Source organism: Triticum urartu, chromosome 5A (assembly GCF_056163025.1).
Source record: "Triticum urartu cultivar PI428250 chromosome 5A, HENAU_Tu73, whole genome shotgun sequence".
In the NCBI taxonomy this organism is placed as follows: Eukaryota; Viridiplantae; Streptophyta; class Magnoliopsida; order Poales; family Poaceae; genus Triticum; species Triticum urartu.
In genome coordinates, this window is record NC_141877.1 from 366,537,126 (window position 1) to 366,554,487 (window position 17,362).

The 17,362-nt window shown below is 49.6% G+C and overlaps 1 protein-coding gene across 11 annotated transcripts; it reads left to right on the forward strand.

Moving 5' to 3' along the window:
- The first annotated feature begins 5,257 nt into the window (after positions 1 to 5,257).
- On the forward strand, positions 5,258 to 16,822 carry NPQ7 (antigen receptor-like protein (DUF565)). 11 transcript variants are annotated; one of them, XR_007283903.2, is made up of 4 exons: positions 5,258 to 5,687; positions 5,872 to 5,906; positions 6,047 to 6,442; positions 14,118 to 14,251. XR_007283903.2 is itself a non-coding variant. In XM_048673828.2 (4 exons), the coding sequence occupies exons 3-4, from the start codon at positions 6,285 to 6,287 to the stop codon at positions 16,352 to 16,354; spliced, it is 600 nt and encodes a 199-aa protein (XP_048529785.1). In that variant the 5' UTR covers positions 5,271 to 5,693; positions 5,872 to 5,906; positions 6,047 to 6,284; the 3' UTR covers positions 16,355 to 16,822. The 11 variants fall into 11 exon arrangements, 10 of the variants coding, with proteins under 10 accessions (XP_048529788.1, XP_048529790.1, XP_048529789.1 ...); XM_048673828.2 differs by lacking the exon at positions 14,118 to 14,251 and adding an exon at positions 15,913 to 16,822 and having other exon boundaries at positions 5,271 to 5,693; XM_048673830.2 differs by lacking the exon at positions 14,118 to 14,251 and adding an exon at positions 15,913 to 16,822 and having other exon boundaries at positions 5,271 to 5,693; positions 5,881 to 5,906.
- The last annotated feature ends 540 nt before the right edge of the window (positions 16,823 to 17,362 follow it).

A 17,362-nucleotide genomic window follows, 5' to 3' on the forward strand; every position in this document is an offset into this window, starting at 1 on the left:
TGAGCGCTAAAGTTTCTGTTTTTTACAGCAAGATCACAAAGACTTCACCCAAGTCTTCCCAAAGGTTCTACTTGGCACAAGCACTAATTTAAACATAAAACCACATCTAAACAGAGACTAGATGAATTATTTATTACTAAACAGGAGCTAAAATCAAAGAACAAAAATAAAATTGGGTTGCCTCCCAAGAAGCGCTATCATTTAACGCCCCTAGCTTGGCATGATGATTTCAATGATGCTCACAAAAAAGATAAGAATTGAAACATAAAGAGAGCCTCATGAAGAATATAACTAGCACATTTAAGCCTAACCCACTTCCTATTCATAGGGATTTTGTGAGCAAACAATTTATGGGAACAATAATCAACTAGCATAGGAAAGGAAAACAAGCATAACTTCAAGATTTTAAGCGCATAATGAGGAAACTTGATATTATTGCAATATGTAGAAGCATATGTTCCTCTCTCATAATAATTTTCAGTAGCATCATGAATGAATTCAACAATATAACCATCACATAAAGTATTATTTTCATGATGCACAAGCACATAAATTTTACTACTCTCCACATAAGCAAAATTCTTCTCATTCGGAATAGTGGGAGCAAATTCAACAAAATAACTATCATGGGATTGAAAATTGAAATCAAGATGACAAGTTTCATGGTTATCATTATTCTTTATAGCATACGTGTCATCACAATAATCATCATAGATAGGAGGCATGCTTTCATCATAATAAAATTGCACATCAAAACTTGAGGGAGAGAAAATATCATCTTCATCAAACATAGCATCCCCAAGCTTGTGGCTTTGCATATCATTAGCATTATGCGTATTCAAAGAATTCATACTAACAACATTGCAATCATTCTCATCATACAAAGATTTAGTGCCAAACATTCTAATGCATTCTTTTTCTAACACTTTGGCACAATTATCGGAAACCTTATTTTCATGAAAGACATTAAAAAGATGAAGCATATGAGGTATCCTCAATTCCATTTTTTATAATTTTCTTTTATAAACTAAACTAGTGATAAAACAAGAAATAAAAAGATTTGATTGCAAGATCTAAAGATATATCTTCAAGCACTAACCTCCCCGGCAACGGCGCCGGAAAAGAGCTTGATGTCTACTACACAACCTTCTTCTTGTAGACGTTGTTGGGCCTCCAAGTGCACAGGTTTGTATGACAGTAGCAAATTTCCCTCAAGTGGATGACCTAAGGTTTATCAATCCGTGGGAGGCGTAGGATGAAGATGGTCTCTCTCAAGCAACCCTGCAACCAAATAACAAAGAGTCTCTTGTGTCCCCAACACACTCAATACAATGGTAAATTGTATAGGTGCACTAGTTCGGCGAAGAGATGTTGATACAAGTGCAATATGGATGGTAGATATAGGTTTTTGTAATCTTAAAATATAAAAATAGCAAGGTAACTAATGACAATAGTGAGCACAAACGGTATTGCAATGTGTTGAAACAAGGCCTAGGGTTCATACTTCCACTAGTGCAAGCCCTCTCAACAATAATAACATAATCGGATCATATAACTATCCCTCAACATGCAACAAAGAGTCACTCCAAAGTCACTAATACCGGAGAACAAACGAAGAGATTATTGTAGGGTACGAAACCACCTCAAAGTTATCCTTTCTGATCGATCTATTCAAGAGTCCGTAGTAAAATAACACGAAGCTATTCTTTCCGTTCAATATATCCTAGAGTTCGTACTAGAATAACACCTTAAGACACACATCAACCAAAACCCTAATGTCACCTAGATACTCCAATGTCACTTCAAGTATCCGCGGGTATGATTATACGATATGCATCACACAATCTTAGATTCATCTATTCAACCAACACAAAGAACTTCAAAGAGTGCCCCAAAGTTTCTATCGGAGAGTCAAGACGAAAACGTGTGCCAACCCCTATGCATAAGTTCACGAGGTCACGGAACTCGCAAGTTGATCACCAAAATATACATCAAGTGATCATGTGATATCCCATTGTCACCACAGATAAGCACATGCAAGACATACATCAAGTGTTCTCAAATCCTTAAAGACTCAACCCGATAAGATAACTTCAAAGGGAAAACTCAATCCATTACAAGAGAATAGAGGGGAAAAACATTATAAGATCCAACTATAATAGCAAAGCTCGCGATACATCAAGATCGTGCCGAATCAAGAACACGAGAGAGAGAGAGAGGTCAAACACATAGCTACTGGTACATACCCTCAGCCCCGAGGGTGAACTACTCCCTACTCGTCATGGAGAGCACCAGGATGATGAAGGTGGCCACTAGAGAGGGATTTCCCCCTCCGGCAGGGTTCCGGAACGGGTCTAGATTGGTTTTCGGTGGCTACGGAGGCTTCTGGCGGTGGAACTCCCGGTCTATTCTGTCCTCTGATGTTTTTAGGGTATATGGACATATATAGGCGAAAGAAGTCGGCCAGGGGAGCCACGAGGGGCCCACGAGGGTGGGCGCGCCTCCCTGCCTCGTGGCTTTCTTGAAGCTTACCTGACGTCTACTCCAAGTCTCCTGGATTGCTTCCGTTCAAAAAGTAACTCTCCCAAAGGTTTCATTCCGTTTGGACTCCGTCTGATATTCCTTTTCTTCAAAACACTGAAATAGGCAAGAAAACAACAATTTTGGTTGGGCCTCCGGTTAATAGGTTAGTCCGAAAAATAATATAAAAGTGTTTAGTAAAGCCCATAAACATTCAAAATAGATAATATAATAGCATGAAACAATCAAAAAATTATAGATACGTTGGAGACGTATCAGGCCGCCACCCCAGTCCCCGCCATGCCATATCCTCTCGGGCCTCCAAAAGGGTGACCGCCCGAGTTGGGCACATTCCCCCTGCCGGTGCCATCGATCCTCCCTCTGTAGCAGCACCGGGAGTAGTCATGCCTCCTTGTGACATCCTCGTCGTCGTCAGGTTCGAAGTGGGGGTCGAACTGGAGGTACGGTACGGTGTGATCCACCACATCCAGGACGTGAATGGTGAGCGGGTGAAGCAGAGTTGCCCTCTCAGTAGGCGGGGCAGGGAGAGGTGGTGACATTGGGAGTTCCTCTTCGAACGAATCCATCAAGCCAACCGGCTCCGGCACCTCCAGATCATAAATCTTCGGGATGCCCGACGGTTTGCGCATCCATGCAGTGACCTCCAGCTGCCAACGGTCCTTCGGAGGTAATATCTCAATGAGCTGCCCGTTTAGGTTGTTGATGAGCTGGCTGATGGCCCCGCATTCCCAGGTGCTCGCCGGCAAGGCCTCGATCCCGAGCTTGCAGAAGAAACCAAGCTTGCCGCTCGATGCAAGCGCACTCCTGTGCCATTGCCGGAAGGCAATGGGTGCCCCCGCGTAGCGCAGCTTGCCAGAGAAGGAGAACACCCTGTCACAATCCGCGTTGGAGGCGAACGTGATGAAGAAATCGGCGGGGTGGGTGACCTCGACCCTGACATGCCGCCTTTCCACCCCGCAGATTCGAGCCAGGGACTGGACCAAGGCCTCGGGCGAGACCGTAGGCCGCCTCCCCCCACCGTGGCAAGCAGTGCGCGGTTGCGGAAGTCCGCCTCCAGCTCCTCCATACCAGCTGTGCGCGAGATGAGCCTGCCCCTTCCGTCCCGGCATCAGATCCGGGTCACCATGGGTCAGGATCTCCCCTGAAAAGCGGTCGCGAGCAAGAGGGGGGTAGTGTGCCATCGTGACTGGAGGCGGCGGGCGGCGGGGTGGGGAGGGGGGGGGGCGGGGCGGCGCCTGCTGGCGGACGGCGGCGGGGTAGCTGGGACGAGATCTGGCTGGACGGAGCGTAGTGTTGTTGGAAGCAAGGGGGGCACGCGAGGACAGCACAGTGGAGGCGCGAGTGGGCGGGCAACGGCCGGATCTGGGATGCGGTGGGAAGGAAAGCGACGAGTCTGGGTGTGGCGGACAATCACGGGCGATGTGGCCGGATTCCCAGCAACGATGGCATCGAATCTTCCCAGAGCACTATGCTTTATTGTGACCTGAGTCCAGGCACTTAAAGCATCTGCCCACCGACCATCTAGGAATCCAAAGCTTGGGGTGGACGGGCCGGCTGACGGAGGCTGCCTCGTCATGACGGCGCTGACGACAACGATGACGCACCTCGACCCAGGCGCTGTTGTCTGGCTCCAGATCGGCCGAGGCGGGACGAGACCGACCCAAAAGCGGCGCGTCAAGGACAGTGTGGGATGTAGCAGCCGCACCAACTCCATTTTGTCTTGGGGCGTTATCTGGCCGCCGGACCTTGGAGTGAGCGACCGGCGGGCGAGGCTGTGGTTGGGTGCCGCGGCGACCGTGGATTGGGCCGGCGGTGGTGGTGGATGCGCGAGAGCAAGAAGACCGTTGGGACGCCATCTCTCGAGCCCACATGTGAATTTGTTCCTGTACGGACTGGTATCATTAACTTTTAAATCAAAATTCAATTCATGGTTTGAGTAAGAAAGAAAATGCATGTCCAACTGTGAGCAATGCCCGATATCCTAATTCACAATATATTATAGACACACTAGAGCAACGATTCGGTGCCCAGACTCATTTGCACCTGCGATGAAAGAAAAAAATCAAAACAAGTAGTAAAAAAGTTCAGAAAATATCAGTTTTCTTTGCATGGTTGATACTTTGGTGCGTGAGGTTCACTTCAAATTTCAGAACATTTGGACATTTGAGTAGCTCTCGACAAAAAAAGACAAATCAAGATATGTAAAAATGTTTACTGTACTCTTCTCACCCAATTTGTCTTTTTCTGAGAGCTACTGATATATTCAAATGATCTGAAATTTGTAACACACCTCACGCATCAAATTATCTATCAAGCAAAAAATAAATTTAGATTTTTAGAATTTTTTGTGAATTATTTCTTGACCCGGTGTAGATGAGTCCGGACTCAGAGATGGATATTCAATAGACTCTATATTATTCTTAATAAATCTTAGTTTGGTACTCCTTCGATTTACAAACTAGTATAAGATATTTCAACTTTTTTCTTGACCAAATGTATATTGACATGTTTAGTGTGTTTTTCACTCATTCCAGTCCGTATTTAGTCTATATTGAAATATCAAATCATCTTATATTTATTAACTGAGGGAGTCAGTACTATTTATAATCAAATTCAAGGCTTTGCGTCTCACTCGATAAATGAAGTTTATATTAATAAAATAGTTAAAAAACGCAGTTTTCTAAAGTTGGGTCTAATCGACGATCTACCCACATGTCCGTTTTCTCAAAATCGCAAAATTACCCTTCTCACAAACCCTATCTCCTCCTCCTTTCCCCATCCCGTAGCCACCATCCTCCACCCCACTACTCTCTCCGGCCGCCACGCCACCGCCTTCCAGCCCGCCCCTCGTTTCCTCTGGCCGGCGGGCCACCCCACTCCCACTCCGCCCATAGGCTTGACTCGCCATTGGAGAGCACGGACGAGGCCAGCGCGTCTCCAGCGGGTAGACGAGGCGGCGCGCTCCCTGTCCTTGTAGCAGGGTGAGCTGGCGCCCTACGCCGCCCCCACTCCCTCTGCTCGGCCGTCCAGACGCAGGAGCTGTCCATCCCTCGTCGGTCCCCCTCTTCTACCACCGGCTGGTTCTTTCCAACAGCACATCCTAGCTGCTGCTTCATACATGGCGAACGTGGAAGAATCTCATCAAAGTAAAGGTCTTTAGTTATCTCTACTTTCTGTTCTGTAATTTCTGTGTGCTTCGATTGATACGGTAGGAGTCTGTTCTGTCTTGTAGAGTTTATTCGAAGGATACATTTCATGTAGAAATAGATGTTCTGTCGTATTTTTACTCATTTATGCTGCTGAAATTTGTACTGATTGTGTGTTTCGAAGGAGATGAAGCTACAAGGAGCTCCTGGTGTGAAGAGGTAAGCGTTGAATGGTCTTTTCCTTCTCCAGTTAATTTCTGTTAGTACATTTTGGCTATGAAACTTTCAAAATACATTCTGGCAACACTAAAGTTTATAATGGTATTTTGGAGTTTGACCGAAGTTTTAATGGTACACAGGCAATTTTCTGCTCATAGTCTCAGCCACACTCTGCTGTTCTTACGCTCTTGATCTGGTCTGCCGTCGTCCCTCCCCCTCCCTCAACATCCTCTGTGTCGGTCCAGTCCTCGCCGGGCCGTCAGCCCTGCAACCAGCACCGTCCTGCCATCTGTTGCACTACTCCTCCTCCTCATATCCCTCCCCTCCCACCGCTCTCTTCCACTCCGTCCTGAGCGCATAGCCCCGGCTCACCAGACCATGCTTCTGCGGCACGGTGCACCTCTCTGCGCGCCACGACCGCCAGCAGGAGGCCTCTGCGCTGGAGGTGGCCGCCATGGCTCCACGCTGGCGCGACCCAATGTCCTTCGCCAGACCTGCTTCTTGTGGGCTGCAAAGACGAGCGGAGGAGCAATCAGGTTAGCTCTCCAGACCGCTGATTTACGCCACACCCATGATCGCTAATTCAGTGATTTTGTTTGTTGCCTAGCTGTAATAAGCTTATTGATTCTTTCAAGCCTAAGTCCAAAGTAGATTCATAGTGCTTGAAATATGTGTTTGGTGGCATCGTTGCCATCTGCCTCCAGTAAAAAACTTGCAATTTAGCAGAAACTTGAAGATTTGGGTTGTTGTTTACTGCCACTTTGACTATGTGCTTAAGTCTCTATCGGTAGCAGAGGATCGATGATTTCCTTCTTACCTACAACTCTCCACCGTTATATACTTAATGTGCCAGTCTTCATGAATTGTATGGCAATGGATGCGTCAATATTAGAACAAGAAGATTTATCGAATGGAACATGAGAAGCAAGGTCATATTGCTATTTTGGGGGAAGAAAATGTTCCCTTCACTGCCTGACTCCTGATGATATACCCACTAACATACTTGCATGTTGATCCAACATTAGTAGGATGATATATACACTTGAGACTAACCCATTTGAACCTCAACTTTGCCCCTCCACTGTTCACATATTTCTGCTCAGTGGCCTGAGGAGCTAGGGTTCTGCCGGTTCTAGGGCGGAGATTGTAGGGGAAAGATGGAGGAAGACGAGGTCGAGGGCGCGGCGGCCGGCGGCTCAGCGCCGTCCTTGCGTGGTGGAGAAGAGGCGGCGGCGGCGCAAGAGGCGGCTAGGGTTAGGTCTCCCGGCTCCCTAAGGGAAGCCGAGCAAATACTGATTGCTTCTTGCTTCCTTAGATTGATACATCTCCTCTCCTTATATAGAGAGGTTTACTTGACTCGTAAGCAAACGACCCTGATAACGATAAGATAATTGGGCTAAGCCCCTAATAACGGTAAGATAACTTGGGCCACAGCCCACTGGGCTAAGCCCCTAATATGCCGGTCATAACACTTCTCTCCGCCTGCACAAATAGCTCGTCCTCGAGTTGTAAGGCGGGGAAGCGCTTGCTGAACTCCTCGAGGTGATCAACCAGCGTCAAACACCTCCGCGACAGCTGGGGCGGCCAGGTCGTCGAGCCCGGCGGCAACGGCGTCCTCCTCAATGTAGTCTGCAGCCTCAAGGTAGAATAGTCGGGGGCAGACGTGGCCGGGCATGTAGGTCTCGTCGCAGTTGAAGCACAACCCTTGGCGGCGACGCTTGAGTACCTCGGCCGAGGTGAGCCGGCGGAACGGGCGCGCCGCGGTAGCGGCAAGGGGTGCCGCGGAAGCCTGAGCATGCCGACCCTGCGCGGGAACATCTGGCCAGGGTGGCGGCCCGGCGGCCCGGGACGGTGATGCTTGCTGGATGGCCACTGCGCGGTGCTCGAACGCGCGGGCATAGTACATGGCCGTCTGGAGGTCCTGGGGTCCCTGCAGCTCGATGTCCACGCGGATATGATCTGACAGACCGCCGACGAAGAGTTCGGCCCGCTGTGAGCCGTCACGCCGGACGCGTGGCACGCCAGGGCCTGAAAGCGGTCGGTGTAGTCCTGCACTGTAGAGGTGAAGGGAAGGTGGCCCAACTCCGCCAGCCGGCTCCCACGTATCGGTAGTCCGAATCGAAGGAGGCAGAACTCGCGAAAACGCTCCCATGGGGGCATGCCGCCCTCGTCCTGCTCGAGGGCGTAGTACCACGTCTGTGCGGTGCCGCGGAGGTGATAAGAGGCGAGCTAGGTGTGGTTCGACACGAGCGTCCGTTGCCCCCGGAAGAACTGCTTGCACTGGTTGAGCCAGTTGAGGGGGTCCTCGGCACTGTCGTAGGTGGCGAAGGCGAGCTTGGCGAAGCGCGGCGGTGTCTGAGCATGACCGTCGTGAGTGTACGACTCGGGGGTACGGAGCAGCAAAGAGGATGGCGTTGGTCCGGTGTGCACGAGTGGTCGTAGGAAAGCGGTGGCCCGTTGAAGCCAGCGTGGAAACCCGCGGAGCCGGAGGGCCCGTCGTACGGCAGGGAGGGCGCCGGCTGGTCCGCGACCATGGTGTAGACTGGCGGCGGTGACGTCCCGGCCAACCAGGCTGGAAGCTGGGACGGCGAGGGCGGGAACCGCACTTGCCGAATCGGCACGCCCGCCGACGCGGTTGTAGTCAGCCCGGTGCTTGCGCCGGCTGGTCCACGACCATGGTGTAGACTGGCGGCGGTGACGTCCCGGCCAACCAGGCCGGAAGCTGGGACGGCGAGGGCGGGAACCGCACTTGCTGAATCGGCACGCCCGCCGGCGCGGTTGTAGTCAGCCCGGTGCTTGGCGGCGGAGGCGCCGGCAGCGGCAGCTGCTGCTGCCTAGAAATGGCGGAGGAGGCGGGTGCGGCGATGGCCGCGGCCGGCCATTGTGGCCAGATCGAGGCGGTGGTGGGGGCTGGCTGTAGCTGCAGCGAGGGCTGCAGCGGCCCGACCAGCGTCGCGGTGGCCCCGTGGTGCGGTGGCGGCGAGGACCCGGGTGGCGTGGGTGACGCGGCAAGGGCCGGCGCCGGCCACTGCGGCCATTGGGGCGCGGCGGCGGGCGGCGGCTGAAGCGGCTAGTGGTGGTGTAGAGGCCCGGTCGGCGCCGCGGGTGCCGAATACCACGGCAGGGCGGCTGGCCTGGTCGCGGCGGCTGGCGGCCCGTAGGGGCCGGCTAGGTATAGCCGTATCCCCTGGACGGCGATGACGAGATCGTTGAGGACCCCGGTGATCTCCGCCGGGGAGTAGACAGCGTCCGGTGGTGCGGTGGAGGGCGCCGTCATCTGGGTGGTGGCGGCGCCGGAGGATGCGACCAGCGGCGCGGACGGGGAGGGCAGCGGCGCGGTGGTGACGGTCGGCACCGGAAGCGGCGGGATGGGCGGCGGCGAAGACATGATCGGAACTGAGCTACCTGATACCAAGGTGTTAGGAGCTAGGGTTCTGCCGGTTCTAGGACAGCGATTATAGGGGAAAGATGGAGGAAGACGAGGTCGAGGGCGCGGCGGCTGGCGGCTGGGTGCCGTCCTTGCGTGGTGAAGAGGCGGCTAGGGTTAGGTCTCCCGGCTCCCTAAGGGAAGCCAAGCAAATACTGATTGCTTCTTGCTTCCTTAGATTGATACATCTCCTCTCCTTATATAGAGAGGTTTACTTGACTCATAAGCAAACGACCCTAATAACGATAAGATAATTGGGCTAAGCCCCTAATAACGGTAAGATAACTTGGACCACAGCCCACTGGGCTAAGCCCCTAATATGCCGGTCATAACACCCATGTTTGACATGTATCAAGCGTGTGTTAGAGTTATATTGATGATGGCCTTTGGCCTTTTGTATTCTTGCCTTTTGGCATCCTCATGTACATTATATATATGGTGGCTTTGGCCTCCTAGTAATACAAGTTGCATATTTCCTGACATGGTATTAGAGCTTAGGTCAAATTTTTTCGCACGTGCAACTCATGCTTGATCCTTCCATCGCGTCGCCGTCGTCCTCTTGCCTGGCGTGACCGCTCCCTCATCTCCGCTGCTGCCATTTCTTTCCATCAGATTGTTGTTGTCTCCACTCTAGAGCGTGGCTAAACGCCGCTCCCGTGCATCTTGCACCTTCCGGCTCCTCCAACTGGTTCACGCCGGCCTGGCCGCCACGGAGGAGGTTCTCCACCGCCGCCGGTGAACTTCAGGCTGTCGCCCGGCGCTCCTTCGGCTGCCGCTTGCAGCCCATCGGGCGCTGCTCCTCCGGTCTCGTCTTCCCGTTGCCGCCCGGCTGCTCCTCCGGCCCCGTCTGCCCGTCGCCGTCCGACTCCGGCCCAGTCTGCCCGTCGCCGTCGGCCCCTCCCGCCCATCGCCGCCGGCCGCCCGTTTGGCCCCGGTCTCTCCGCGCAGTTGGCATCCGCGTGCGCTCGCGTGGTCGTGTGCGTGTGTGAAACTGCCGCACTTTCAGTTCCCGTTCAGATCAGATCGATTCCTCCGATTCCGCAGGCTCTGGTTGCTTGGGCTCCTGGTGGGCCGCTGTGAGTGGTTTGCCAATTCTTTCGGCTCTTGGCTCTCCTGCTGACTTCTAAAAGAGAGAGAGAGAGACAAAAAAAGAAAAAAAAAGAAAAAAAGAAAGAGTGCAATGTTTTCATCTGGTACACCTCTCCCTCACCGCTCGATGTTTTTTGGTGGTGTTCCATATATTGATCCCGTCTCGCACATGAGCCGTTCCTCGGTGCTTGGTGCTCGCCCACTTGGAGGTGGTGGCTGTCGCTCTACTTCGACACCTATTGCGACATCCATCGGTGCTGCTAGTCGCTCTACATCGACTCCTATTGCGGCTTGTGCGCACGGCGGTGACCGCTCTATGTCGACTCCCCATGTGGCTTCCACATGTGGCTCTATGTTGACTCTACCTTCGGCTTCCATGGGTGGTGGCGACTGTTCATCGTCGGCAGATGCTTCTACCTCGACCTCTTCTGTCCTGTCCTTGTCTGCATGTGAGATTGCACAGCTGCAATGCCTGCTTGATGCTTGGGATTCTTCACCGACAGTTTCTGCAAGTTCTGTGACTGACTCTTCCGGCATTGAGAAACCACTTCCTACTCATTCAGGTACATCCCCATGGATTCTTGATATTGGAGCGTCTTTTCGTATGACTTATGATTCTTCAACTTTGACCTCCGTTCGACCTGTCGAGTCTCCTGTTCGTGTTCTTACGGCTGATGGCACTCCCCTCCCTGTAGCTCGTCGAGGCACTCTTAGCACTTCTTCATTTCATGTTCCCTCTGTTGCTCATGTTCCTCGACTTACCATGCAGCTCATATCTGGTGGTCAGATTGTTGACTCTAGTTGTAGGGTCATTCTAGACTTTGATTCATGTTCTGTTCAGGATCGTCGCACGGGCGCTCTACTTGGTGCTGGCCCTCGACGTTCTGATGGTCTCTGGGAGCTTGACTGGCTTCGTCTTCCCTCCGCTGCCACCTCTGCCAGTCTCGCAACCCCTGTTGTTGCATCTACCAGCTCTTTTCAGCAGTGGCATCATCGTCTTGGCCATTTATGTGGTTCTCGTCTCTCGTCTCTGGTTCATCGTGGTGTTCTGGGGTCTATCTCTGGTAATGCTTCGTTGGATTGTATGGGTTGTCGGCTTGGTAAGCAGATTCAGCTACCCTATCCTCACAGTGAGTCAGTGTCTGAGCGTCCTTTTGATCTCGTTCACTCTGATGTTTGGGGTCCGGCTCCCTTCGCTTCGAGAGGGGGTCATCGCTATTATATTATCTTTATAGATGACTTTTCTCGATACACTTGGATCTATTTCATGTCTTCTCGTAGTGAGGTCTTATCTATATACAAAAAATTTGCTGCCATGGTTCATACCCAGTTTTCCACTCCTATTCGTGTTTTTCGTGCAGATTCAGCTGGTGAGTATATCTCCCATGCGTTGCGAGGATTTCTTGCTGAGCAGGGTACTCTTGCTCAGTTCTCTTGTCCTGGTGCTCATGCTCAGAATGGCGTGGCTGAGCGCAAGCATCGTCACCTTCTTGAGACGGCGCGTGCGATGATGATCGCCGCCTCTCTTCCTCCTCACTTATGGGCTGAGGCTGTTACTACTTCCACCTATCTCATCAACATTCAGCCATCTGCTGCTCTACAAAATGGTATTCCTCTCGAGCGTCTTTCTGGTCGTTCTCCTGATTATTTGGCGCTCCGTTTGTTCGGTTGTGTCTGCTATGTTTTGCTCGCCCCTCGTGAACGCACCAAACTGACCGCTCAGTCTGTTGAGTGTGTCTTTTTTGGATATAGTGATGAGCATAAGGGCTATCGGTGTTGGGATCCTGTCGGTCGCCGGATGCGTATTTCCCGGTATGGGACCTTTGATGAATCTCGTCCCTTCTACCCGCGTCCATCCTCCTCGTCTTTTTCTATGGAGGACATCTCTTTTCTTACTTTTCTAGATACACCTCCCTCTGTGCCCAGTATTCCTACTCCTCATCCTGCTGTTGCAGATCCGACGCCGTCCTCTCCTACGGTTTCTTCTACTCACCGTCGCATGATTCTCCACCTTCATCGCCGATAGCTTCCCCTTCTCCACCTTCATCGCCGATAGCTTCCCCTTCTCCACCTTCATCACCGATACATTCCCCGTCTCCACCTCCAGTGATTCCACCTCTTCCGTCCTTTCCTTTCCATTATACTCGCCGTTCACGTGTTGTGAATGAGTCTACCGATGTGCCCTCTACTTTTGGTGTGTCGTCTCCCTCCTCTCATCAGACTTATGGTCTTCGTTCTCGGCCTTGTCCGCCCCCTGACCGATATTCCCCTTCTCGTTATGGTCTTTCGGCCGTTCTTGAGCCGACTTCTTATCGAGATGCTATTGTTCATCCTGAATGGCAGTTCGCGATGGCAGAGGAGATTGCTGCCCTTGAGCGCAACGGCACATGGGACCTGGTTTCTCTTCCCCCCGTGTTCGTCCCATCACTTGTAAGTGGGTCTATAAGATTAAGACTCGCTCTGATGGTTCTCTTGAGCGTTATAAAGCTCGTCTTGTGGCTCGTGGCTTTCAGCAGGAGCATGGTCGTGATTATGATGAGACTTTTGCTCCTGTGGCCCATATGACCACTGTCCGCACACTTCTTGCCGTGGCCTCTGTTCGCCACTGGTCTACGTCTCAGCTTGATGTTAAGAATGCCTTTCTTAATGGTGAGTTGCGTGAGGAAGTTTATATGCAGCCACCACCTGGGTATTCAGTTCCTGATGGCATGGTTTGCCGTCTTCGTCGCTCTCTATATGGCCTTAAGCAAGCGCCCCGCGCTTGGTTTGAGCGTTTTGCCTTTGTGGTCACTTCAGCTGATTTTTCGCCCAGTGCTCATGATCCAGCGTTGTTTGTCCATGTTTCTGCTCGTGGTCACACTCTTCTTCTTCTATATGTTGATGACATGATCATCACTGGCAATGATTCTGAGTACATTGCCTTTGTCAAGGCCCGTCTCAGTGAGCAGTTTCTTATGTCTGATCTTGGTCCCCTTCGTTACTTTCTTGGGATTGAGGTTTCCTCCTCCTCTGATGGCTTTTCTATTTCCCAAGAAAAGTATATCCAGGATCTTCTTGCTCGTGCGGCTCTTAGTGACGAGCGCACTGCTGAGACTCCTATGGAGCTCAATGTTAACCTTCGTGCTTCTGATGGTTAGCTCTTGTCTGATCCGACGCGTTATCGTCATCTTGTTGGGAGTCTTGTCTATCTTGCTGTCACTCGTCCGGATATCTCCTATCCTGTCCATATTCTGAGCCAGTTTGTTTCCGCTCCCACTTCAGTTCACTATAGTCACCTTCTTCGTGTTCTACGATATCTTCGTGGCACGATCTCTCATCGTCTCTTTTTTCCTCGTTCCAGCTCTTTACAGCTCCAGGCCTATTCAGATGCTACGTGGGCCAGTGATCCTTCGGATCGCCGTTCACTTTCTGCTTACTGTGTTTTTCTTGGTGGTTCTCTCATTGCCTGGAAGACGAAGAAACAGACTGCAGTTTCTCGTTCGAGTGCAGAGGCCGAGTTGAGAGCTATGGCTCTTCTGACGGCAGAGGTGACTTGGTTACGATGGCTACTGGAGGATTTTGGTGTTTCTGTTACTACACCTACCACCCTCTTGTCCGACAGTACAGGTGCTATCATTATTGCGCGGGACCCTGTGAAGCATGAACTTACCAAGCATATTGGTGTTGATGCTTATTATGTGCGCGCTGCTGTGCAGGATCATGTTGTTGCTCTTCAATATGTGCCTTCCGAGTTACAGCTAGCGGACTTCTTCACGAAGGCACAGACTAGAGCACAACATAGATTTCACCTCCCCAAACTCAGTGTTGTCGAGCCACCATGAGTTTGAGGGCGGGGGGGGGGGGGGGGGGTGTTTAGAGTTATATTGATGATGGCCTTTGGCCTTTTGTATTCTTGCCTTTTGGATCCTCATGTACATTATATATATATGGTGGCTTTGGCCTCCTAGTAATACAAGTTGCATATTTCCTGACAGCGTGAACACTCCGTTGGCACCTTTTTGACATATATTGCCTTCCTGGTTCTCTCAAGTCACCAATGTGGCAGTGTCATGTCTATGATAGGCGATTTTATGCTCACATAGTGTGTTAGAGAAAGTTAAGTCACCTTGTTTGGTTTCTTATCTGCTTATAAACTTGGAACTTTATTGATATAAAACTAGGAAAGATGACATCTGCTTTGCTTGTATTTCCTTGTCTTCTGTTGTCTATCGACCATTCCTGCCATCTCACTTCTGGGGATGCACTACTGGATTCGACCCACCATGTATGTGCATTTCCTCTATCAGTGTTGGCCCCTTTGCGAAACTTCTGGTACATCTGCACTGGAAGTTTGTTCCATGCCACGCGCATTAACAATCTAATGTTATGTTCTACTCCCTCCGTTCCTAAATATAAGTCTTTTTAGACATTTCAAATGGACTACAACATACGGATGTATTTAGACATATTTTAGAGTGTAGATTCACTCACTTTGCTCCGTATGTAGTCACTTGTTGGAATCTCTAAAAAGACTTATATTTAGGAACGGAGGGAGTATAACAAATCTATTTAAGACATCGTCGCCTTAAAACACTGTAATACTGTAACTTTACCACAAAATGTCAAATATGAACTTTTGCTGCCCAGTCACAGACACGAGTTACTTCAAAAGCTACAAAAATCAGCAAGACGGAAGTGATATTTTGGTTGGTAATATTTTTGTAACAACCATATCTTCTTATTTGTACACATATTTTACAGCCATCATATTCTTAGCTACGGATGGGACATGCTCTTTTTTTGGTGTTTGAAAATGAAAATAGCAACTAAATATTTCTTTAGTCTCAAATCTCTATACATCTTGGTTGCTAAAACTCAATAGTGATCAGTCATTGGGACTTCAGTTTCATTAGTCTAATGCTTGAATATTGAGGTTCGTCGCAGCTTAGATCACATGGCAGTGACAACCCACAGTTATCAACTAATGATTTTAAACTTATAATGTCTTCTCCCACTTTGTTTTATGTTAGTGATATTGACACGCTGTGTTGTATACTGGGTTGTATGGAGGCAAGAGAGAAGAACGATTCTTAGTCTTGCTTGTTTTTATTCCTCGTAGGGGGTCCTCTGTATATAGAAGACCTAAAAATCCAATGTAAGTAACACATCATCGATCTTATTTCTACTTGCTTGAGGACCAAGCTAAAAGATTTCTTCCTAATTTAAAAGATAGACTATCTAACGTAGAGATTGGAGAACTCATCCCTTGAAATCGGAGTTGGGGCACAAGGAGGGGCTGGGGGTCCGACGGGTGTGACAAAGTTTAATTAAACCATTTTATATCATGAAAATGAAAACGATGGTAGTACCAATTTTTCGTATGGAAGCATATGGGAATATCTGCAGAATTAGATACAAGAGTACAAGATTGTATCATAAGTCTTTGAGATTTTGAGTACCCTGCCTTTGTGAAGCTTGGGAACCATGATTTGATATATCTACTCTGTTTAGTTACCAGATGAAAAACTCAAGATGGAGGCCTGTGTTTGCCTTGGAGACAGGTGGACCACCTAACGCAGATGGCGAAGACTTTGAAGAGGACAGTGGTTTTCTTGGCAGGACAAGGCTTGGCCGACTCGCCCAAGCTGCTGGAAGGCAACTACTTGAAAAGCTGAACTCTGCCAGAAGCAAGTCTCCCACAAAGATATTCCTTGTGCTCTTTGGATTCTACACCGCCAATGCTTTGGCAACAATCCTAGGGCAGACTGGTGACTGGGATGTTCTTGTTGCTGGCGTCGTAGTGGCTGCCATTGAAGGAATCGGCATGCTTATGTACAGAAAACCGGTCACCAGGCCTCCTGGACGATTTCAGTCATTTATTTCAATGGTGAACTTCTGGAAAGCTGGTGTATGTCTTGGCCTTTTCGTGGATGCCTTCAAGCTGGGAAGCTGAGTTCTCTGGATTCACCTTATCTTGTTTACGTATCAGTACTGCGGTTGATCCATTGAGTCCATCATAAAGCAAGGATTTAACACCACAAATGGCCATGCGCTCATGGATCAAGTTTTGGTGTTGCAGTTGGCCCAAGTGCTTGCAGAGATAGCTTATACGTGATTGATTTCTTGTTCATCGAGATGTTGTGGAATTAGTGTTCTTCTGGGGTGGTGTACTCTTGGTGAGGACTGATCGTATACCAATGTGTTGCGAGCATCATCTCGCCTCATCAGGACTGAAAATGTACATATGATTGTTGAGTTTCTCTTAGAATCTGAGGCTGTGATGGAACTCTTAGTCGGATGTTCATTTTTGTGCCGCAAGGAAATAATCAAGGCTGCATTGTAAATGCTTGTGCGTAGCATGTGATGAGCTGGTTCTTTCTTCTATGCTTTATGAACACGAAGGTTTGTTCTTTCTTTGTAATTTGCTTTGCATTTCTTACTCAGTACCCTCCCCCTTCTTTGAAACGGGAAAAAAAAATCTATGAGACCGAGTCTATCTTCTCATCAAGTTGGACCCATGTGATAACATGACAGGTGTCTTGCACACATCTCAAAGCCTTTCTTCCCTGTAGGCCTTTAGAGATGCCCTAACGCCGACGCCCAAAACAGACATGATATCTGTCCACGGACTGGTCTGGACTATATGGATGCCCAAAACAGACATGATATTCGTCCATGGACTGGACCGGACCAGTCCGTGTATATGGATGTGAAAGCCGGCCATCCAATCGTATTCCTAAACGTCTGTTTAGGTTTGGCCAATTTGAAATTCAATGGATGCCCAAAACAGACATGATATTTGTCCGGACCAGTCCGTGTATATGGATGCGAAATCCGGTCATCCAATCGTATTCCTAAACGTTTGTTTAGGTATGGCCAATTTGAAATTCAACTGCACATAATGTTCGATCACAACCAAAAAGAAACTAAAAAGAGGTAGATGTTCATAGTTTTTACATGT